Genomic DNA, 23,537 nt, shown 5'->3' with positions numbered 1-23,537 from the left:
ATTCCAAAAGGTAATTTGGAATTGATGCATTCTGAAGTTGAGAGATTTAAGTTGAGAGACCTTATTCTAAAAACACAACAATTTTTAGAAATATACCCGCAGAAGCGCTTAAAAGCAGCTTGCACCAAATCGATGCAGCTCATTTCAATAACTGCTTTCAGAATGAATGGTGTTTTTTCCGGACTTATTAAAACTTGCAGATGTCACTTCTCTTCATAAATCGGAGGAGGAAGACAGTCAGAAAAATTACGGACCCGAGAGCGTATTGCCAACTGTTTCTAAGGTTTTTGAGAGAGATGAGTAAAAAATATACATAATAACATGCAACCACGTTTATCGTCACTTTTATGTAGTTTTCGTAAGGGGTACAATGCGCAGCACGCACTGGTTCGAATGTTTGAAAAATGAAGAAAAGCTTAGATGAGGGAGAGAATGTTGGTGCAATCCTAATGGTTATATCCAAAGTGCTCGATTGTACTAAACACGACCTTCTTATAATAAAAATCAGATGCTTACGAGAAATTCTCCGATGGAGGGGATTGACCTTCCGACAGGGGGCTAGGCAATCGGAGACAAAACATGGAATCCCAGTTGCAAAAAAGACGCACAAACATTAAGATTATGACATGACACGAATTTAATAAACAACAAAGGGCAGCTACTTAGAGCTGGAATAATATTTTTTGTGGGGGAATAGCTTTTGTGATAAAATGTCCCTAAAAGACAAATTACATATATTAAGAAAGCTTATTGTAGATCGTTTTCCGTGATTTTTCTATATTCTTAACGTTCTAAACTTTTCTGAGTAACAAAGAGACATGTTTACTTAGGTAGATTAAGTCTTTGTTAGCTTGCAGATTTATCATCGTGTCGCAATAGTACACGAAAGATATTGCCTGAGGCGGCACCATAGTTGCCGCAAAAGGCGGGTAAATTTTTAAAATTTTGATGATTCCAGTCCGTTGGAAAATGCATTCATTGGATCAATTTGTTCTACCTTTACAAAACAACCTTATTCTTAGAATAAAATACCCACAGGCAGAACGCTATTAGACGGTTTTAATCGATTGAAACATTTTAATGTTTAGTTTGTTTCTCACTGGTTACAGTTTGCCATTTATCAGTTAAAATATTAACGTGCCGAGGAGTGAAGAGAACATTCCGAGGAGTGGAGTTAAGAGTAATGAAAATGAAAACAGTTAAATATACCATTGAATATCATTGATTTTTTAATTAATGTCACCACCAAGTTTGCAGAGCAAGCGCCAAAAATGCCAAAACTGCCGAGTAAAGAACGGATTTAGAATTTTTGGGGGGTGGGGGGTGTTACCCATGTGTCATCAAGTTTGCGTAATTAGATTTCCAATGTTTTTGTCTCTTTGATGCTAGTATAGGGGCTATTTCCATACTTGCTTTAGTTCGTTATCTGGTAAAATGATGTTCCAGTTGTCTTTAAGAATTTTACCTATATAATAATTCATTTGGTATGCCGAAAGAGAGGGTTGAGTTTCCCGATATGGTGCGTAAATTACTTGAGAGTTACCTGGTAGTACATTTACACTCAATGGGATTTCTGTAATCAGTTACTTCTTTTCTTTCGTAAAAATTTTACTAACGGTAGCAAAATCTTGCTCAGTTAGTAAATTATAAATTGTCTTCGTATATCTTCCGACGGGTGGGCTAAACAGCTCCGACGGGGGCTGTAGCCCCCCTGCCCTCCTCTGTCACACAATGGTGAGAATTGCCACTGGACACTGTAGTACAAGACACTAGGTAGTTATTAGGTGTTGGGGCCATGAGTTTTTCGTTTCAGTTTACAATCTAAGTTTTTTATTGAAGTTTATTAGCATTTGATTATTAAAATTAATGAACTGCAAGAAAACAAAAATTAAAGATGAAGAAAGATACAACAAAGATTAAGCAAAAAGAATGAAAGATTAAGACGAAAAACTATTTTTTCTTTTTATTGTATAGTAAGGTCTCAGTAGACAAGAAAGGGGGTTTTTATTAGGATTTTTAGCAATTAAATCTTTAATTTGCAAAGTATGTTGTTCTAAATCTTTACGCTTTAAAGACAAAACATTTTTTCTGTAATTCGTTCTTACGGTTGGTGGGGCAAAGTTATTGCTTTTGGCAATGTTGGGTGCCTTTTTTAAAGAAGCTACATAAGACCGGTGTTTAGTTGCTTTTCTTTGTCAAACATAGTCATAAGGAGCCTGCCTCGGCTTTGAAACTTTGAACCAAGGGAAATAAACAGCAATGCATTAGCAAACTTCGAATGGTCGAATCATATGAAATATGCAACAGATATAACTGCTTTTCCGCATTTACAGACATTTCAACGTATTCTTTCTGCTTCGTATTCTTAACGTATGTGTTAAAAATTGAAGATTCAGAAATAAATCTTTAAGTTATGATGTCAATATTTTACAACTCTATTGCTCAAATCTGGTTATTTCGTTAAAAGAAACAAGCAACACAGCTTGTCATGACATTGCCCATAGTAGAAAGAACAATGTTTGAAAAAATGAAATTATTGCGCAAATATACATATCCCGTGCACACCACAGACCGGTGCCAACGGTGCCGCTTCTACGTTCTATTCCAGCAACGCTGTCATTATGGATCATGGATGAAAAAATTTGCTTTGGATCAAAATTTAATTATGGACCAAAAGATTTACTTTGTTTATCGCGGGGCTTAAAAATCGCCGGGCCCTAGGTCATGGCCTGGTTGGCCTTTGGGTAAATCCGGCCCTGACTGCTCTCCGCGGATGATATAACGATACATACGTGCGATAATAATGTAATTGCGGGGAATGATTTAAACATGATTATCCAATTGTTTGCTGATAACTTTATGGAAGTGAATACAAACCTACTTGAAATATTATGCATTTTATCTTACATGTAATTATTAGACGAATGAGTTTTAACAGTTTGCTTGGATTAGCTCAAGTATGTTTTACTGTAAATAGCTGTGTAGCGCCAACTTCCAATAAATTATTGTTATTTTTATTCTTATAGAAAAACTTTTGGAAAGGGGAATCTAGCTGGCATGTCTCGTGCCATCAATTCGATAGCAACAATTGAATTCAAGAGTAGGATAATTTTTGTCCCCTTTCAAAAATATAACAAAAAGAATGCATTTTCACTAAGAATTCGGCACTTTTCTTTTGAGAGGGCGACCAGTGAGCTCAGATCAAGTGTAGCTGCGATCATTAACCGTCTTGATAGGACAGTTTATCCGATCAAGTGTAAATCATCATTGCTCGGTAGATCGAGTGAGAGAGATATGAAGGGGTAGAGAGAGATAAGAAACAATTAAAATTTAATAAACATAACAAGACGACATAAAATCACACAATAAACAATACAAGACCACGGTTTACACATTGAGTATTCACTTCTCATGCTTTTTGTCTTCAACTGTGCCAAAGCACATCAGACTTTTGGCATGTTCATCATCAGCCTGAAAAATATAACGAATTAATTACTTAAACTTGAGTGAAAACTAAAAGCTCACACAGTAAACGAGGCTTAGTATCGCCGTTGCAAATGAGCTACATTGCACAGTGCCCTACTCACCTTTAGGCCTCAGAGAAATAGGCCCTGTTGGTCTTCCAATTTATACTTGACAGAGCCTGGGTCTAGTTAACCCCAGGCCTCTCAAGCCTCAGATAGAAACACAACTTTATTTAGGTCATTTCATTGCATAGAGAAGACGATCAAATATTGATTGTTTCATGAATTATTTGAAACCTCAAATGCTCTAGTAATGATTTTCATTAACATTCGTTTTTACCTAAGGCCATACATTTAGATAAACAGATTTGATTGAATTAGAGCATAAAAAGTGTGAAGACTTGAAAATATGTCGTATCCCAACTGATACGTAGCCCTGCTGTTAATCTCAACTGAATAAAATCTACATATGAATTTGATTGTTGTGATAGATCTTTACGACAGAAGAAGCTGTTGCTTAGGGGAATAGTCACTTACATATAAATTTAAACCATTTCAACCCCACTGTTTACAGGTCTGCTTTGTTTACAAGTAATTAATGCCGTTGTGCATTATGGGAAATGTACGAAAGTTCTCGATTCAGACTTATGCGAAATGTGATTTAAAACAGTCAAAGCAAATCTAGCTGGAAAGAAATAACGCGTTAAGGTTAAAGAAGCCGTATTTTCTGTTTTTCACAAGATATTTAAAGGAGTTTTATTAATCTTGTTTAAGTCAATACCTAATTGTAGTTCTGCAGCTGGTTGCTAGGCCTTGCGCACAACTGTAAACGTTGGCCAGTCAGAAAGCCGTTCTATCAAGGGAAGAATGGATAAAAAACTCTCATGGATTTGTCTGATTTGCAGCATTGCTGTTTGCGTCTCAACAGGTAGGAAACAATCCTTTAATTTTTCATAAGGTCCAGAAGTTTTTTCAGATTTCTTCGTGCGTATAAATTTTGAAGAATTTGGCGCAACCACTCCATGCGCCTAACCGTCCTGAGTTGTAGTGGGTGGCAGGCAAAACAAATGCAACGTAGCACGAAAGCTTGCTATATTAATTAAATAAGCCAGCCCCGCTTTAGGTAATCAATTCATAAACTTTTTTTGTGGAACCAAAAGCTATGTAAACTTGACATTTGCTTTTTTGTACCGAAACAGGGTCAAATCTGCGATTCAGAATGTTTCTGAATGTTCTGGAATCATACACTAGACATTTGAATTGTCAACCTTAGAAATGATTTAGAAAGCTACGCATAAAAATCTTCGAATATTACCGATCTACTATTTGCGCTAAAGATAAAAAGAACTAATTTACTTTTTTAGAGTTATTTTTTCATGTGGCATGGTATCGTAAATGTGATTTGGAGAAGTGCTAATTATTATTACTTCTCTATTGCAAGTATTTTGATTGGAAATAGAACAACAATGTAATCCAAAGAAGCCCAGAGTATTATTTTGCTGGATTAAATTCTCCCCCATGGATTTTATTTTCTAGAATTAGTTACACTGTTAAACTAACAAATATTGGATCTTGTTAACCAATTATTCCTTTGTCTAATAAGCATCTGTCAACAAATGATTGATATCCAATTGCTTGATAATTATTTAAAACTTTGCAAAAGCATGAATATTAGCTTTTTGAATTTTTTATTGTTTTCCTGATTATTATTTTCTATTTAAGTCTGATTCATTATATATTATTTATTATTATTTATTTATTATATATATATCTAAACTCATTTACAAAAAACCCACTTAATCAGAACAAAGTAGGAACATCATGAGAACATGTCCATCCTCAAATGAAAAATACATAGAAAAAGAACATATGTTTTTAAAATGTTTTTCTCATGCTTACTCAAACAGAGCAGATTTTATCAGCAAATCAACAAATGCTACTAAAACTTTTGTGCAAAATTGTTAGTGGTTCAGAGGTGAACAAATCGGTCTCCTGCACACTCAGAACAACATGTCGAATCTGTGGGTGACCACCTATCCCTACACAAGGTAAAAGCCAGGACAACTAGTTTTTACTGCAATTGTCCACCCATGTCGGCAGTTTTCCTTTCAGGAGACCACAACAGGTCATATATGGGAGTCCACAGATAGAGCTGCTGTTCTCCCACTGGGAGGCTACCATTTTATTGGAATCCCCCAGTGGTCTTAGAAACAACTGATAGAATATAAAAGTAGAAAAGTCAGTTTTGAAAGACCACCAGAGCCTCAGACCATCAAACAATAAGAACTTTGAGCCCCTGCACAATTATCTAAGTAGTTGGTGGTAAGCACAATATATATATTGTTTATGCAACCATTTATTGTTTCTGTGCTTGCTGGCAAATGGTTCCTATAACAAAAGTGTATATAACAGTGAAAGGATTATCAAAGTATTGTTTTATTTATTATCTACATCTCTTTGCGAATTCAGATGTGGAGCAAGCAGTAGTGTATGGCAAGATCAGCTTTATTGGAAAGACACTTGAAAGTATCCCAACAGGATCATGCCTTACCCTGAAAGTTCAGGACTCCATGATTGCTGATGCTCCATCAATTGACATTACAAGCAAAGTTTTGAAGGGAAATGACTTGAAAATTCACGACGGGAATGTGATGTACAATATTTCATTCAAGAAACCAAACAGAGCCGAATACACATTGTCAGCCACGTTGAATATGGGATGGTGTGCTGCTGGTGGCCATGATTGGATCCATAACAGGGACTATTTGACTACAACAAGTTATGATTTAACTGTTAATGGAAAGAAAAATACATATGAAAACAACATTGAGATGGAATACTATGAGAGAAGTATGCTAAGATTCATAAGAAGTTTTTTTCTTCTTATTTGACCAGGCAATCAAAACTTATGATCTCGAGTTATTGTTATTTTGGAATAATGAAAATTTCAGTTAAGAAATTGGAATTTAATGTTACTACTGAGATCAAGTTATTTTTGTAAAAAATATGACAAATGGTATAATTTAATCAAAATATAATAGAAGAGTTGATGTCAGATGCAAGTTATCCTTTGTATTGCTGCTTTTAAATTTTGTCCATGAGTCATAATGTTTTGTCATCTTATGTTAAAAAGATAAAGAAAAACTTGCATTGACTGGCTGATAATGAGTCTTCTAGATATCTATAGTTATTGCTGATATAGGTATTCATGGTTATCTGGACCTTAAATCACATGGGAAGTATTTTCTCCTTCATTTATACTGAATCTCCATTTGCAGGAGGTGAACTTTAATCCAAGGAAGTCCCAATGACAGTCAGTTAATAATGCTGGAAATTTAGCTGCCTTTTGTGATTTTCTTTCATTTTAATCAATACTAAAAGCAGTCTTGTTTTTCTTGATGACTTCCTCTTCTTTTTATCACCAATGTTAATTCAGTAAAGGTTCTTTTTGCTTTTAAGAATAAAATTAAACTTTGATTGGAAACATTTATCATTGATGTTAGGGAAATTGAGGTATTTATTTTCAAATAATAGACATGTAATGAAAAACAGATCAAGAATACATTCTTCATTTCGTAACTTTGCTGTCAATGCAAATTATTGTGATGACAATGGGGACTTTCATTTGGCAACCATTATCTAGGATAAGTTGGTGCATAAATAATAACTGCTAAACTGAATGGTTCCCATTTTCCTGCTTTACAAAAATAGAGAGTTGAAAATGTAAGTTGGAAAATAAAATCAATTAAAATTTTACAATAACTTTTTCAAAATCAGTCCAAGGCATCATCAAAATTCTAGATTTAAAATAATCCTCTTTAAATCATTTAAATGCTGCTAAAATTCCGGCAACATGTTACTGGCAAGTCAAGGTTTTCTATAAAGAGCATCTTGTTTACAAAGAGTTAATGTTTTTAATCTCCTGCGGATGGTGATTCATCTCTTTTATAGCCTCACAGTATTTACACAGCATGCAATGCTGATAATTCGCTTCTTCTTAGAGTCCCCAAGTTATTTCAAATAAAGGGCTCGAAAATAAATATGAAACTTGAACATGCCTCACAGCTGGCTGCAAAGGAAGGATTTTTGTGAATTTCAGAGTCCTAGTTTGATAACTGTTTGCTTAGCTGTCACTCAGGCCAAAGAGCCCAAGCATCTCAATGGTAGCATTTGGCGGGGCAAGTTTTTTGCGAGCTTTTTGAGTCTCTTTTGATCTAATGGTGTAGCAAAATATATAAGGAAAAGGCACAAAGCAATATGTAACTGCAAGCCCCCCTTCCTCTTTGCTCCTAATCATTGTCCTTAGCAGTATTACATATTAGCATTTCCTAACATGAGAAGTGAATTGATTATAGTGCTTATAGTTCCCTTTCTCTCATTTTGTAGTTGATTACCCAAGAAAACAGAAGAAGGACCACCCCAGGCATCACAAGATGCTTGCCAAAAAGAGAAATGATGATCCGTGCTACCATGCCCCTTGCACTAATAGCATATGCACAAGCTTCCCCAATGGTTCATATGTGTGCCATAAAGTTGAGTCAATGCCATGCGCTGTACCAATGTGTGCAGCTATTTATGAGCCAGTTTGTGGCAGCAATGGCAGGACTTACAGCAGTGAATGCTTGATGGATGCAGATTCCTGTGTTGGTGGTATAAGGAATGATCTGTACAAAGTGCATGATGGTGAATGCTATGCAAGTGAGCACTGGATTTTTTTGGATTTCAGACTCCTTCCAATCCAGTTGTCTTGTCTTTTGTCTTCTTTTTTCTTTAGTTTTTTGGATACCAAATGGATATGAAGATGCGTATGCATAATGGAACCTGTTAGATTGAATATGCAGAAGGACTTAACATGATTATAATTCATTATCTTTGAGGGAGATATGGCATATTTGTGCCCCAAGGGCTTGATATTTGAGCATTGAGCAGAATTGAGCATTGATAAAGTTTAGAACCCTCATAAATGTGAAATGGACAGTGCACGAAGAAATCAATTAGACTTGTGGCAAAAAACAGCAAAGATGACAATCTATAACATTATAGGCATTAAGCCACTGTATACTTTAAGAGAGAATGTGACCTAGTGACACGGCAACAGGCTACCTACCTTTTATTAAGGAGTCTAATATATTCATGTATGAGGGTATTGCTATGGCAACAGATAATTTTGGCCAACATAATTTCCAAAGTAAGTCTCAGTCTCTAATGAGATACACACATTTGTGTTTTCAACCCTTGTGACAATTGATACAAATCAAAATCTAGATGCTTACAGCTAAGGGTCCTATATTGCTTTTTATGAGGTGCCAGATTTTGAATGAGGAAGTTTTAAAATTTTATTTTAGGTTAGGGTATCAAGATATATTTAAGCAGTATGAATGTTTTGATACTTGCTTATTTTAAAGAAGTGGAAAATATTTGACCTGGGATCTCCAGAAATTTGAATTGTCTTCTTGAAAAACATGTTATAATGCTAGCCTTCAAGGTGGGAAAAAGTTTAAAAATATGTTTCAAATTAGTAACTTACAAAATGTATCCAGTAGCGTAGCCAGGGATTTAAGATCGGGGGAAGGTGAGTTAAGCAAGGGGAAATTGGGAGTCCACACCCTTTGAATGCCAGAAAACATCCTTTTTCAAAAATATTTGTTGCCATTGGGGGGTCCACCACCCCCTTGCCTCCCCCTCACTATACTACTGAGTATACCAAGTTATTACATACTAAAAAAAGTTGTTAAAGAAAGCTATCTTTGGTTAAAAAAGTGGAGTCAACTTTCATGTTTCTACAAGATATGTAGGAAGAAAAATAGATTGTTGTACCTGTCATATTAAATCATGTTGATGTTACCTTCTTTTTGAAGAGCATTCTATGCATGAGGGATTCCTTCTTGGTGCATCAGTTATCTCTTTGGCCACCCTTGGCTTGGTTGCTGTGTTTATGATATGGAGGCGCAATCGGTTGATCAAGATCCAACGCATGGTATGTAACTTCTATTTTTACAAATTTCATGTGGACATTAATTAATGGTGCCTTGGAAGGTTTTAAGACATTGATAATATATTATCTCATTTAGGCCTAAAATGAAATTCAAAATATAACTTTGTTATGGGTGCTTTAAAATTGAACAAACATTTACCTAATGCATTCAATTTTTCAAATCACTTCGAGAAATGCAGCTAATAAACTGATTGTGTGTACAGAAATAATTGGTGTTTTTGTTAATAAGAACAGTTGTCTTGAAATTAACACAAATTAACCATCCCCATGTCCAGGCACATAATCTCCAACTGCTTGAAGTTGGGATCAAAATTTTACATTTAAGTATTTTATGTCTTGTTTTCAGGGGCCATATTCAAAAGAGAAAGTTGCACCTCTGGGTCTGTGATGCATGAAATGAATACCTTTTTCAATGCGTGGTATTTTTCTCTTCATTTAAGTAAAAAACAGCTGGTAAGGACTTATATACCATGATTTCAGTCCGTACGCTTGAAAGCATTAGCATGATAAATGTTTTGTATTTATTTGTTGTTTGTAGTATTTACCAAAATGTTTTAATATGTAACCCATACTCAGTGTATAGTGGTTTGAAAGAACAAAGGAAGCTCTCATACAAAATTTAGGAGCAAAATGGGTTACTTTCTGGCATTAATAGGGGGAAGTTTTATCCAGACTCTTCACAAAAAATTAGATCTAAATTCCTTCTCCCCAGCCTCTCTGTTGGTAACGATCTAACATTGTTTCTTAAAGACTGAACACTCCAAGAACAGGCTGAACACCCAAAGAACACCCTAAGAACAAGCCATTAACAGGCCTTTTCGTTTGATGCGAGTGATCACTCGCGATTGCGTCAGTACTCCCATAAACCAAACCACGCATAAGCGTTTGATCACTCACGCAGAACGTTAAATTGTGAGGAATAAATGTCTCATCAATTAACAGGTAGTCAAGTGACATGTCATATTTTTACTAATGAAATATTCCTGTTTAAACAAGTCTAAACAACATTCATTGTCACTGGATGTGAAAGATTTTCAAAACAATGGGAAATTGCTTGAAGGCTCAAAGGGAGTCAAACTTGAATTTGCTCTGCATGTACCCCCGTTCACAGTTCTGGTGCGCAAAACATAAGTTGGTTGTAACAACACCAACAACATTAGACTTATCAGGCCCTTTCCCATCCCCAAAATTGATTTTGATTGATTGAGCTAATTAATTTTTTGAATGATATGCCGACTTTGATATGTTTTCAAGAGTGTTCAGCCGCTTAATAGTTTGTTTTTAGGGTGTTCTTGGGGTGTTCAGCCTGTCCTTGGAGTGTTCAATCTTTTAGAAACGACGAACAATCTAAACCCTTCTGACAATAAAAAATTCTGATGCTGTGTGATGTTCTAGGAGGAGCTTTGTTTGCAATATAATGGAATTTGGCACAGTTTTTTAAAAATTGATTTTAAAAAGACACAGTTTTAAAAAACATGAAAAAACTCAGGTAAGCCTGGTTTGAAGATGGTCTCAGTCAAGTGCCAACTTTTTGATGCTCATCTAAGTGTTGCAACAATGCAATGCATGTCATTCATATGAATGAAATTTTGTTTGCTTGATTAAGGGTAATTTGCTTGTATACTAAGTTGTAATATATAATTATCATAATTTGTTTATCATGTATGTATAATGTTTTAATGTCATAGAAAATAGCTTAGGCTGTTAGCTCTGTTTTTTTAACCCTGAGCATATCTTTTTAAAAGCAAAAAGCCATACAGTTTAATCCTACTATCCGAGATAACCCAGAATTTAATCAAGTTGGGCTGATTTTCAATTCCCTTTGGATTTCCTTTCCTTCTTCAAAGTAAAAATGTTACCTGGGATGAGTCGAAAGTTTGAGAAGGATTCAATTTTATTCCTTTATCTCAGAGAAATAAAGTTTTTATTAAGAAAGAAGCTAGTAAATATCATAAAAACAAAAAGAGGCAAAAAGTGCACCACAGTAAAACGAGATTTCATTTTATTTGCCATATATTTTTTTGTTTAGCATTTTCTTGAAATCAATGCTGAGCAATATCAAAGGTAAAATAGAAATTTATTTAAAAAAATTTCATAACCCTAAAGAATTATCAACAGCTCTGCTATGTTAACAAAATCATAATTCATCCTTGTTTTCATCTTTTGATAATGTCCCTTGATTGCCTGCCTCTTGGTTTCCGGAATTGTCATCTTTTCCTGTTTGAATATTGCTTTCTGTGTTGGCATTTTCATTGTTTGTACTTTCAGGTCGGTCTTTTCCTTTACCTCTCAATGGAACTAATTTCAGCTTTCCAGCAAGCAAATTGTTGCACCATTTTTTTAAGTCAGATAATTTTAGCTCTTTATCTTCCTTTTGTAAAAGCCATGTAGATGCTTGCTGTTAAAGCAAATTGATACTTCTTGAATACTAAATAAATGCAAATGAATTGTAAATCACAAAAAGTACTCTTATCAGTGAGCACTGTGGCAAACAAATTTTTCTGTTTTTTGATCAATCAATTTTTTGATCAATCAATGAAAATCAGTTTGGGAAGATTCTTAATTTTTCTGTTTTTTGGTGCTTTTTTACAAAAAAATTAATTTCCAAAAAATTTAAACATCCTTGGAAAAAAGCTCAGTAGAAGTGCTGGAATAAATTAACTTTTTAAAATTTAATTGCAAACCTCATTCAAATCCACGGCACCTATACTGGGCTTTGTTGGGTCAACATTGAAAGTTGATTGCCAGTATTCTTTCATCTAAAATTAAAATAAAAAAATTGAAGAATATGTTCAAAAAAGTTGCAGTTTTAAAGTATTTTGCAAGCAAAACTAGTATAAAGTAATTTAATGCAATTATGGGTTCTCATAAAACTTTGCAAATGTTTTTTCATTGCCTTAGAAGACATTTCCTGGCTTGTCTTTTAAAAGACATGCTGGAAACTGTTCTGTTAAAATTGATTAAAGTATCCCTTCCTTAGTTTCAAAAGTAGTGGTTGGCCAGTCTCCAATTGAAAAGTTACCTGTGTACTAGTTAATCTGCTCTTTGTGGCCTGTGAAATGCAACAAGATATAAATCTGATAGTTATAAATATAAATCTTTTTAACAATTTTCTGCTATAATTTCTATAAACTTACTGCTGGAAATGGGTCTGGATCTATCCACACAAAATTAAGCTTTTCGTTGTCTCCAACACTTCTCACCAAAGATTTGACCAAGGAGAAAAATCTGTTTCCAACTAAAAAGGACAAAGGCAAGAAGTCACCAAAGGCAAATTGATCCCTTTACAACTATGTTTCTGCCAGTCTAATAAAACACAAAGCACAAAAGTGGTAATTGGCAACTACCTAGTGGATCCTGTTTGTCATCAACTATTGAACACCATTTGTGTCACGTTTCAGAATTGTGTCAATTAAAAACACTTCTTTTGTCAAGACCCACCATTTGGGTTCCTGGGTTGCAAGGGGACCTGATATATGGTCTGTCTATGAGGATTGGATGCAACAATTAAAGGGTCAGCATATATTAAAGCCAGGCAACAGGATGAATTTTCTTAATGGGATATCTTTTTAATAGACCAACAATGGGAATTTTGATTTGCCTACATCAAGTTGTTGAAAGACAAAGCTTTGCAACAAAATTTACAAAAAAGATTTTAAGGTCGGTAACAGGAATTAAAGAAAATAAAAAATATCCACAATTGAATCTCATTTTGATGAATTTTTTTTATACTTTAAATATTTAATGATCTCTAAGAGCACAATACAGGTTTTATTTACTAACAGCCATAATAATCAGTTTACCTGGGTTTTCTATTTTGGCAAATACTGCTATTATATATCCTTTCATGTCTGGTGACTAAAAATGAAAATCATTGAATGGTCAGTGCCACTTTTTGTAAGTTTAATGCAGACAATCAATAACGATGAATTTCTCATAATCAAGCCAATCTTTGAATATGAGAATGATCAATGCATAAATTCATGGATGAATTCTACAGAGTCTTCTGATAAATTAGATTCATTTACATACCCATATTTCATGGATGTTTTCTAATAACATCTTCTTGATGCTCTGCCTATGAAATGTGACAAGATGACAATATAGATAATAAAAAATTTACATATTAGATTCTTTATATTTATATACAGGTTCTTTTTATTTAGTTTTTGAAATATTCAGTATAATACTTCAATCAAATAACTTTGAGTTTGCTAACAGTGATCCTTGTCTGATGGTTGCCATAAACCTGTTAGGGTGAGGATGATATTGTACAGAATTGAGAGAAAAGCAATTTTGATGTTGATTATCATATAAATTTTCTATTTATATACTGAAAATAATCAAAGTATTCTAAATTCCCTGGTGTTATACATTGTGCAATATATATTCTCAAAAGGAAGCTAAGCTGGTCAAGAACCTTACTTCTTGTTTTGATTCAAAAAATCAACAAGCTTATTCTCTTTCCAAGTAACCTACAGAAAATAAAGTTTACATTAACAGTGCAATAGGAATTGAAGTATGTTGTATCAAAAGTTAGAAAATGAAGATAAAATTTTGTTCATGAAGTAGGGCATCTTAAAAAGCATAAAGAATTTAAAAAGTCTTAAAATAATTCAAAGATTGTGCATAATGCAGAATGCCCAGCATAGAAATAGTAGGATGGCCAGAAAATCACACGAAAACATTATTTGACTTTCCATTTTTAGCCTATTGAATGCCAAAACTGGTAATACTTCTAAAATAATAATGGTTATTTTGCCCATTCTCTGTTATGCATTAATTAACCTTGAAAATGGCAGCAAGTATAGGCAGGCCTCAGTTTGACGCACCCACCACTTGACATGCATCTAGGCGAGAAAAGATGTGCGTTTTGTCACCAATTGATTCTCAAAAAGTAGCATTGTTGTGCATCTCAGCCATTTTTGCTTTGTAATGATTATCAGAAACTTTATTTTGTTGCCCTGGGAATCATCTTTAAATTACAGCATTCACCATTTAGGGAATTGCATGACACAATATGCTTGTTAAACAGTGTAAAACTGTATGTGCTGGTTGATTGTGCTTAAAGAACCACTCTTAATCTGATTTGTCACTATTATCATTACAGGAAGTAATTTTTAGATTGAAAACAGGTTAAGAATAATAGTCTACCTATGCTTGTTTAGTACATTACTTTTATGAAGTCATGTTGGGACAAAAAATAGAAGTTTCTTTTGTGGTTGTCTATAACACTTGAAAAATAAAGCTATGATATAAAGCGTAGTTTACACGAGCAATTTTCTATGACAATTTTCTTTGACAAGTTTCCTTGTTCGTGTAGATGGATATTTGACAAGTTTTTAATTGTCAAATGTATTTGCTCATGTGGCTGAGCAGCAAGTTTCTTTGACACCTTTTCGTTCTGAAGGCAATGGATTTCGCCAGCAGTATTCGCTCAGTTTTGTAGGCTAGCTTCACTTTGATAAATAAATTTGGCGCCAGAAACATAAGATTGGAACTTGGACATGGCTGTTGAGATTTTACTTACAGTTATGGCACCGGGGTCATGCGAGGTGTGAGGGCGAAAGAAAATTGTCAAGTTACTTGTCAAAGCGTTTACATGAGCAAGTTTTACATATGACAATTTTTCATATGGCGAATAAAAGCTGGCATGCCAGCTTTTGAAAAAGTACACTTGTCATATGAAAAATTGTCATATGAGCTCAAATTGACCTCATCTACATGAGCAAAAAAAATTGTCAATTAAAAATTGTCATGGAAAACTATCTTGTGTAAACTAGCCTTAATACTTTAATACTATGAAATGTGGACCTTGATGCCAAATTTTGCTTCAAGATGCGCAAACAGCCATGTACCAAGTTTCATACAACATCTTTAGAATATGTTTCAAAATATCATCAATAAAAAACCTATCTAACAAATTAAAAATGCTAAAAGTTTAACACCAAATTACCCTTTTATTGTCTGAGTAAAGTGCATAGGACTTTCACTTATACAAAAGAAAAGAAACTGGAGCTGCTGTACCAGGAAGTTATGGTTCATTCCAACCATATTAGTTTAAATTGTTTTATGTGTATCTAATTGATTTCTCCATAATTCATCATTTATCATTTAGATTCATAACAGTTTAGCAAATGAATAATATAAATTAAAATATTGGCTAAAAGAAAACTTTAATACACACACTTACAGCACTGGGCAGTTTCAAAGTTTTCTCAAATGGTTTAATAAAGAGTAGTGAATTAATCTTTTTCAGCTGCAGACTTTTTGCAATCTAAAAAATTAATATATGATAAGCAAATATACATCATAAGAGTTTATGAGAATGCTAAATTGCTATACAAAGAAGTAAAATATATCCAGCAGTGCCATGTGTACATCAGGTTTTGTTTGTAACGATGTTATTTGGAATTATAATGATCTTTGTGAAGCCACTCGGTCATTGGACAGCATTTAGGCATTTTATAAAACTAATCTAATTTTTTTAGAACAAGTACCAATTTTCTGGCTACTTTGACTACCAGATTTGTAGTTGATTCCTGAGGTCAAGTAGAAAATGGAACACAATTCTTCAAGAATATATTAGAAACAATGTAATTAATCCTTGTTGCTTTAAGGAAACACTTGTCTTGTGCCAGGGGTCTGGGCAAGCTAAAAATAACAGGCAACAAGCATCAGTTGTGAGACTTTGCATGTGATTTTTTGTTCATCTTTTGTGTTGTTCTCTTTTTAAAATGGCAGAAAAATGATTCCTTGGACAATAGGAAGCTCGTAATTTTCATGTTCAGCAGTTTTGCCCTTTGTAAACAACTTGGCTTTATAACTGTTGTGTGACTTAAATCTGCCAAAGTGGTAGGACTTTGATAGGGATGCACATACTAATACCAACATTTAAAGATGTAAAGTTTAACATTAAATATTTTTATGAAAACTCAAAAACATTCTCTCATCAAAAATCAAGGTGTGCAACATTTTACACACCTGGAACACTGAAGGCATCCATTGAGCTTATGTGTAACTGCATGCAATTCCCACAAAAGCATCACATGAAATTTCAGACTTGGCATAAGTCAAGCTATTTTGCATGATATGAAGAGATCCAGCTTATATACTAGTTTAACTTTATTTTGATTTGGCTCCAAATTTGTTGCTCAATTCTACTTTGTTCTTCTGAATATAATAAGCAGTATTCATTTAATGTCTAATGAGGTAGGTTTTACTCTAAATTTCTTAAATCTCTTCAGGCATGAAATTACCTTTGCATCAAAGACTGCATGGAACTGAATCATTGGTTGAAAAGACATTGCAGTTTTTACAAGCTCTGTGTACTCTACAATACAAACAGAACAAAATTTTTAGAAACCTATTGTAGAGGGCTTGCAAGATCAACAGATTACAGCTATTGATTGATTAAGAAAATTACATTGTGTTCTATTATTCCTTTATCACTGTAAGGAAATATTTTGCAGGCCTTACCTGAAAATGCATACCAATATCAAGAAAAGTATTTAAACACTAAAGCTAAAAAAGTGTTTTTGCAGGCACACATAAAATTTATATAACTAACATATTTTTAAGAGCACTAAAAGTCATTCATGTAGTATTAGAATTGAAATACACTTCAACAAACCAACCTTGACCCTCTTTTTCCACATAAGCAACAACTTTTGGTAACTGAACATTGTCAAAATTCTTTTTTCCAGTTTTTGAAATTATATTTGTCACAGGTGGTTCAAACATCTGTAATAGACAATAAAAAGAAATTTTAGAACCAAAGCCCCTGAAAATGCACACTAAGAATGGATTATCAGTGGTGGGGTAGGTTGTTCAAATCCTCCCTTCCCGTTGCCCAGTTTTTTTAATTTTTTTCTCCGCTGATGCTGATTACTTGAATATCGAAAAAAATGTTCAAAGTTCACTTGTTGGTAATGCCAAAAATGCTTTGGAGAGATAACCTTTGAGCAAAAGAAAAGGTATGTCTCAAAATCTGTCCTGTGGACTACAAACATGACCCCATGTCATTTTGCCGCCAGCCCTCCTCAACATTGTTTATCCTGTCCACTTGTTATGCTTGCAATACATGTATCACACACAATATACTACACATAAAAAAGCAAAACAACTTTAGACAAATGCAAATTTCACATTATATGATCTGGAGAATATTTTGATCATACAAATGATAATGATAATTACAATTACATCAAGATAAATTTTACCCTTGATAGATACGGAACCATCACATCAGGTGACCTAAAGATAAAAAGGTGTAACCTATTTACTAGAACTGACAAGTTTTTTAAAACTTCATTGAAATCTTGAAGTTATAAATCATTAATGCAAATGGATAATTTCTAAAATAAGGCATTTGAACGTAATAGCAGTTGATAGAGATTTTAAGCATTAACAGAGTTAATTATATAACAATGTAATTTCAGCTTCTTCTTCAAATATATGATAACAAAAAGGATAAGTAAAATATGCTGCAAATATACTAGGATCCTAGTTAATTTTTACAATACAAACCTCTGACCAAAGTATGTTGTTGGTCTTCCATGATTAAATATCTTGATAACCCCAGGATAAGAAATACCTGAAGACAAATTTAAAATTTTCAGTAAGTTCAAAAGTAGACAAACTTATGAACTGAGTTACAAGTTACAAGTTCATGGTGCTTCTTGTTGTGATGAAAATATATTTCCTAACAAAACTCTGTTGTTTTGATTTCATGCAGGCTGCCCTTTGATCAATTTTCACCAAAACATATTGGAACATCCTTGAATAGAAGTGAATTGTTCATTAGTTTTAAGCTTTGAGGCCATTGACTTTAAAAATAGTGTATATATATATATATCTTAGCCTATTTATCTTATATTCAACAAAGAAAAACTGAAAGTAAAAAGGCAATATAACCCAAACAATATGCTCCAAGTTTTGCTATGCATACCTAATTCTCTAGCCAATTTCATATCCTTCAGCATATTGCTAGTGGTGCAAACTACCCCTTTTTTGTCAAACAATTTTGCAACAATCTGGGGAAGAAGAAATGAAAGTCAGCCTACAATACAAAACCAGGTTATAGAATTTAAAAGAAAACATAATTGATTAATCAGATATTCAATTTTTATTTATTCAAAGAAATTTATATATGATAATGTTCAAGGACATTGTTGTTGCAATCAGTTGCTATATATTAAAAAGGTCTTGGGCATGAAGTGTAACAGCCAAATTGCTCTATTCTGGTTTGCACATGAGTAGCTCAATATTGTGTGGGTGGCTCTTTACCAGACTGGAAACTTTGCTTCTTGCGCGGGCAAGTTTATTTTGAAAATTTGAGACTGCGCGCCTGAAATCATGCACTCTTAGTTATTTTTATTGTTAATAATGTTAAATCCTATCGTCAAGGGATCTAGGGGATTTTGCGCGGCCAATATGCAAAAGCGCGCAGAGGTGTGCGCGGGCAATATATTGCGGGCGCGCAGCAAAGTTTCCAGTCTGGGCTCTTTACAGGAACTTTATATTCTTAACTTCTAGGAACTTTATATTCTTAACTTCCAAAAGTTAAAATGCAGCTCCACCACTCATTCTTCTTAAGTATTTGTTATATCGTTATTATTTTTTAAAAAAACACATTGGGTTTTTGGTTAAAACTCAGAAATGAAATATAGTTTTCTGAAAGAAGACGATTGCTCCTCTCCAAATGACCATATCAGAAAAAAATCTGGTGCAGTTTCTCACCTCAAGAGCATATTTTTCTTGCTTATAGAGTGAATCATTTTGCTGTGCATGGAAAAGCATCACAATAATATCATTCTTCTTAACAAGGCCTTTAAAACTCTTCGAGGTTACTTGCACAACCCTCTCAACTCCGTCATGTTTCATCATTTCAGCTAGCCGCTCGGATCTTTCAGTTGTTCCATCTTCTTCATTTTGGCCCCTAGTAATAACAAAAAGGCTAAGTAGAAAAAATAGAAAACAAACTGGCGCCATTTGTGAAATTTTCCAACAGTCTAATTGACCATAATTGTTTTTTTCGACGTCTAAAATCTGCAAGGGTTTCCAAGAGTCCGCATAAATTATCTTGAAACAGCCTCGTCTAGGAAAAGACAAATGAGGCTGGATGGTTGGTCAAGGGTGAAAAGTTGGAGAGATCAAAATATTTTTCCTGAGGAGAGATGGTTAAAAGACCAAAACGCACTTATATAGGGGAACGAAATTAGTGAGTAAGAAAATATATTCTTTTTATTACACTAAGTTCTCTGTTAGTTACTGCATTTCGCAGAAAATCTCCAACAATTTGGATTTTCGTGCGCTGCATTGCTGAAGCAGAAGGGTAATCTGAAAACTGCCCTCGAATCTCGAGACCTCTTCTTTTCACTGAGACTTCCAATTTTGTTTAAAATGACTTATGCTAAAATGCATCAGGAATTACCCAAATATGTTTAGTTAGTATGCAAAATGTGTGTTAGTTTTCTTAGTAGCTGCGTTAAAACGTTCGGTTTGTTTTCTTTTCTTGTTAGGTAGCTTTCTTTTCCTCCTGGGAAAAGGAAGTGATTGCACTCTTCTTTTCGATTCGCTTCCTTCTTGAAATTTTGATCTACAATAGTAGTTACATTAAGTTTGTTTTAATCATCTGATTTCGTGCATTTTAATAATCTCAATCGCTCTCATAAGGATGTTGTTACATATATTTTGGAGACTGACTAAAAGCAAAGAGCAAGGCAAGTCGTTGTGAGGCTAATCCCCTTCTTTCTACCCAATCTACACAATCAGATTTTTATCAGCTTTGCATCAAAAAACTGAAACCAAGTATCTCTGCATGGTTTTGATGGATGTGGCTTACAATCAAGGGTTGCTTACATTTTTTATGAACCAAATTTGCTAATGGCTTGTAATCAAGAGCAACTTATAATCAAGGTCAGCTTGTAATTGAATAGATATGGGAGCTTTTTATTAATTTTTCTGATTTATAAGATAACGGTTTAAATGATTTAAAATGTTTCTCATTTCCAAGGCACAATGTTAAAAAGAATGAAAATTCACTCAAAAGTAACAACAGAGTTTTATTAAAGGACCAAAACTTCTTGCATAAAGATATGAAAAAAGCAATGTTTAACTGTCCGGAGGATAAAATATTTATCCTCATTTTATCTTGATATCAGCAATGCAAAGATGGACTGGAAAAGATGTAATACAAAACTGTGTGGGCTGGAAAAGCCGTTGCAAATATCCTCATTTTTGGGAGAGGCCTGGTCAAGGTTCACCAGAAAGCCCAAAATTGAAATTGTTTAACATTTTTTAATATTTTAATTAACCTAATTGAAACTCTTTATGATGAATTTACAGCCATCCTGCATGAAGAATGATTAGTCCAAACTTTAATCTATGCAACCTAGTAAGCAAATAATTTGTATGCTAATGCAGTATTTTAATGTGTATAAGATGCACCTTTTTTGCGAACTATTATTGACTTTGTTTAAAGGTGCGTCTTATGCATGGTAACATTGACTGTCCCATCATTACCTTTAAGGCAAAGTGTCATTTTATAGACAAAATATTATGATATTTGACGCACCTGCTGTCTTAATACGAATAATCACACTTTCACAGGAAATTTAGTAAGAACTTTGATATTCTCTAGCTGAGATAGAAAAATATTTGTCAAAAGCTTTTTTACTCCAAAATGGAAGCATTGTACCCTACATTGGAGGGCACATCCCTGCAATCATTGTGAATATTGTGAATGAAAAAGGTGAAAAACAAGAATGTCATGGATTTCAAGGACTGCAAGCATTAATGATAATTTTGATTGTTTTATGACGATAAACTTTCTACTTCGGTGATTTGAAACATTGTGGTTTGAAGAATTTTCCTCTACAGAGTTTGTGTCTAAACTATTCTTGAGTTTATTCTTTCATTGAAAGATACATGATTTACAAGAACTGTGAAAAGGGGGGGGGGGTGCATCTTATACATGGTAAAAGCTATTTTTTCAGAATTCAAGCATGAAATTAAGGGTGCGTCATATGCAAGGATGTGTCTTATACATGACAAAATACGGTACACAGTTAAATTCAAATGTAATTTCTTATCTAAGAAAAGCAGACCATAAGATTTTTTGAAACTAGCAGAACCGTAGCAACAACAACAACAACAACAATAACAATTTCATTAAATATAGTGACTACAGCAACAACAGAAACAAGGTGTAACACAATTATGTGATCTGAAGAAGAGTTATGCTCGAAGCACCAGAATTAAGTTTCTTTCAAATCACAAATTTGTTATTTAAATATATTATTTTATGGTCATTAATAAAATTCCTAACCACGTGACGTGAGAGTATTGGGAAGGTCAAAGATTAGCCAGAATATTATTTTTGGAGAATGTATGCCCTGCCATTTAAAAATTTTCATGTCAGTGTAACATGTATACCTCTTTGGCCAATCAGTAATCGAGAAATATTGGTAAAACTTCTGCTTCTTTTCTTCAGAAATTTGAATCTAGCAAATAATCTGGTTGTAGGCAGGGTGTGTGTCTTTATATCCAAGTATTGAATTTCTTTCAAAGAAGCTCTCTTGAAAAGTGCGAAAAAAGATTTTGAACTAGAAAATATTACAAAATTTTGAATGGTTAACTGATAAAATGATTAATTCAGTTTTAGACAGCTTTTTACCAAATCCCATGACTTTCCGTTTTTGTCTTATCCGTCATTACAATGCTCTGGCCGCTTTATCTAAGAAAATCATCATTGGAATGTAGATTAGCACGCACATTATAGTGGTTACAATGATAAGCCTTTTTGATCTTCGTTTTGTTCTCTCGTATTTGTTTTGGTGTAAAGACAATGTTTTTTCAATGCGAATATCTTAAGAAGCACCGATCCACTGCTTTTCGATTTTGTTTATGCATCTGTTGGGAACGTTAAGTAAATCGTTCACATATCATGTTTTTAGGCCATTGTCAATGGAAGTCTGGCGAGGTACTCGAAATTCTTCAAAGATCCTACAGGACAGTTACTTCATTGCAACATCAAGTGTGACTATTATGAATACCATAAATCATCATTAAAGGTACGTCTTATAATAGGATGGGTTTACTCTTATTGGTCTCTATAATTTTTTCCAATTGTTTCTAACTGAAACAAATAAGATTAAATTGAGAGATCGATGTCGTGCCCTGGGCGATGGTTTATATAAAACAATTCACCTGCGTTGCATCTTTTTCGGTAAACTGAACACTAAAAGTGAACGTACTTTTTTGATGTCATCCTTTGATTTTCAAACTGCCTTTAAATAGCCAACAGTTAGTTATGGGCGTTACTTTCAGGTAAAATTGGCTTTCCTTAATTGTAAAAAGGCGTTTTCTAGTGCTAAAAGGGCGTGGCCTGAATTGTTTTATCTTGTCCCCCGCCCTACCAGAGCGTAGTGGCTGGCACCGCCATTGGTCCAGTTATTAAAGCTAGAAAAGTCTCTTTCTAATTCGAACTAGTCATTATAAAGGACTTTAGATTAGAAGTTAGAGTTTGCAAAATCGAATTTAAAGAGGAGCATGTTTGAAAAATGACACACAACTCTATGAATGATTTAATATAAACCACACACATGTTTTAAAAGCGAGTTAAAGGAATTTAAAATAATTTTGATGTGAAGGATTCAATGTCCAGGGCTAAAAACGATGAAATTGTTGTACGCACGTTTCAGAATTTAACAGCAGATGAATCAGGAATTAAAATCACGTCTAAGAGACAAAGTGCTTACAAATTTATCTCTCCGACATAATAATTTATTTAGGATTGTAAAACAGGTATCAGGGGACATCTTTCTAGGATTTAATGATAAATTATAAATGAAAATACGCTTACGGCCTAAACGCCAATGCTCCTCCCACAAATTCAGAGATATCGACGGTCATAAATTGCAGCATAAGTTTCCGTCAAAACGTTTTGTTTCCTATGTCATCATACAAGCCATAGATTTGTAAGCATATCATTTCAATGTCTTTATTCATTAAGTTATTAGCTCCTCTTTTGACTGTTTCTTAGTTTATGATCTGGTTTTTTAAGGCAAACTTGC

General features: G+C 33.9%; 3 protein-coding genes and 1 long non-coding RNA gene across 6 annotated transcripts in view; 2 read left to right on the top strand and 2 right to left on the bottom strand.

Annotated features, from left to right (window-relative positions):
- Positions 1-3,189: 3,189 nt before the first annotated feature.
- LOC148957169 (uncharacterized) lies at positions 3,190-3,904 on the bottom strand. Its single transcript, XR_016145265.1, has 2 exons — positions 3,588-3,904; positions 3,190-3,471 (listed from the first exon to the last, which is right to left on the bottom strand). It is a non-coding gene; the product is annotated as an uncharacterized LOC148957169 (long non-coding RNA).
- A 175-nt stretch (positions 3,905-4,079) lies between these two features.
- LOC148957168 (uncharacterized) lies at positions 4,080-11,166 on the top strand. The gene is made up of 5 exons (XM_089115827.1): positions 4,080-4,392; positions 5,934-6,314; positions 7,851-8,162; positions 9,323-9,441; positions 9,806-11,166. The coding sequence occupies exons 1-5, from the start codon at positions 4,332-4,334 to the stop codon at positions 9,845-9,847; spliced, it is 915 nt and encodes a 304-aa protein (XP_088971953.1). The 5' UTR covers positions 4,080-4,331; the 3' UTR covers positions 9,848-11,166.
- Positions 11,167-11,454: 288 nt separating this feature from the next.
- LOC148957167 (calsequestrin-1-like) lies at positions 11,455-19,528 on the bottom strand. The gene is made up of 13 exons (XM_089115825.1): positions 19,201-19,528; positions 18,410-18,494; positions 17,989-18,055; positions 17,682-17,715; positions 17,097-17,202; positions 16,719-16,792; positions 15,653-15,736; positions 13,885-13,934; positions 13,492-13,537; positions 13,263-13,317; positions 12,597-12,697; positions 12,144-12,218; positions 11,455-11,857 (listed from the first exon to the last, which is right to left on the bottom strand). Exons 1-13 carry the CDS (start codon positions 19,450-19,452, stop codon positions 11,597-11,599), a joined length of 1,290 nt encoding a protein of 429 aa, XP_088971951.1. The 5' UTR covers positions 19,453-19,528; the 3' UTR covers positions 11,455-11,596.
- A 25-nt stretch (positions 19,529-19,553) lies between these two features.
- Positions 19,554-23,537, top strand: part of LOC148957166 (GTPase-activating protein CdGAPr-like) — a 46,260-nt gene continuing 42,276 nt past the window's right edge. The window contains exons 1-2 of one of the 3 annotated variants that reach the window (XM_089115818.1): positions 19,554-19,681; positions 22,419-22,535. The gene's annotated coding sequence lies outside the window, so the exon portion shown is untranslated. Of the gene's footprint in view, positions 19,686-21,436; positions 22,536-23,537 lie in introns of those variants that run through there. The other 2 variants (XM_089115820.1, XM_089115817.1) reach the window with 2 other exon arrangements.

The sequence above is a fragment of the Rhopilema esculentum genome, unplaced genomic scaffold, assembly GCF_057945365.1.
Source record: "Rhopilema esculentum isolate cy_ngs unplaced genomic scaffold, ASM5794536v1 HiC_scaffold_37, whole genome shotgun sequence".
In the NCBI taxonomy this organism is placed as follows: Eukaryota; Metazoa; Cnidaria; class Scyphozoa; order Rhizostomeae; family Rhizostomatidae; genus Rhopilema; species Rhopilema esculentum.
Note: the sequence above shows the minus strand (reverse complement) of the source record. Positions and strands in the feature narration are given on the sequence as shown.

Bases quoted from the DNA above. Each gene is read 5' to 3' on its own strand.
- LOC148957168 (XM_089115827.1), top strand. From the start codon at position 4,332: ATGGATAAAAAACTCTCATGGATTTGTCTGATTTGCAGCATTGCTGTT. The intron at 4,393-5,933 runs GTAGGAAACAAT...TTGCGAATTCAG, and splicing joins TGCTGTTTGCGTCTCAACAG to ATGTGGAGCAAGCAGTAGTG. The intron at 6,315-7,850 runs GTATGCTAAGAT...CTCATTTTGTAG, and splicing joins GATGGAATACTATGAGAGAA to TTGATTACCCAAGAAAACAG.
- LOC148957167 (XM_089115825.1), bottom strand. From the start codon at position 19,452: ATGGCGCCAGTTTGTTTTCTATTTTTTCTACTTAGCCTTTTTGTTATT. The intron at 18,056-18,409 runs GTATGCATAGCA...ATTTGTCTTCAG, and splicing joins GAAATTGGCTAGAGAATTAG to GTATTTCTTATCCTGGGGTT. The intron at 13,538-13,884 runs GTAAGGTTCTTG...CACATTTCATAG, and splicing joins TTTTTGAATCAAAACAAGAA to GCAGAGCATCAAGAAGATGT.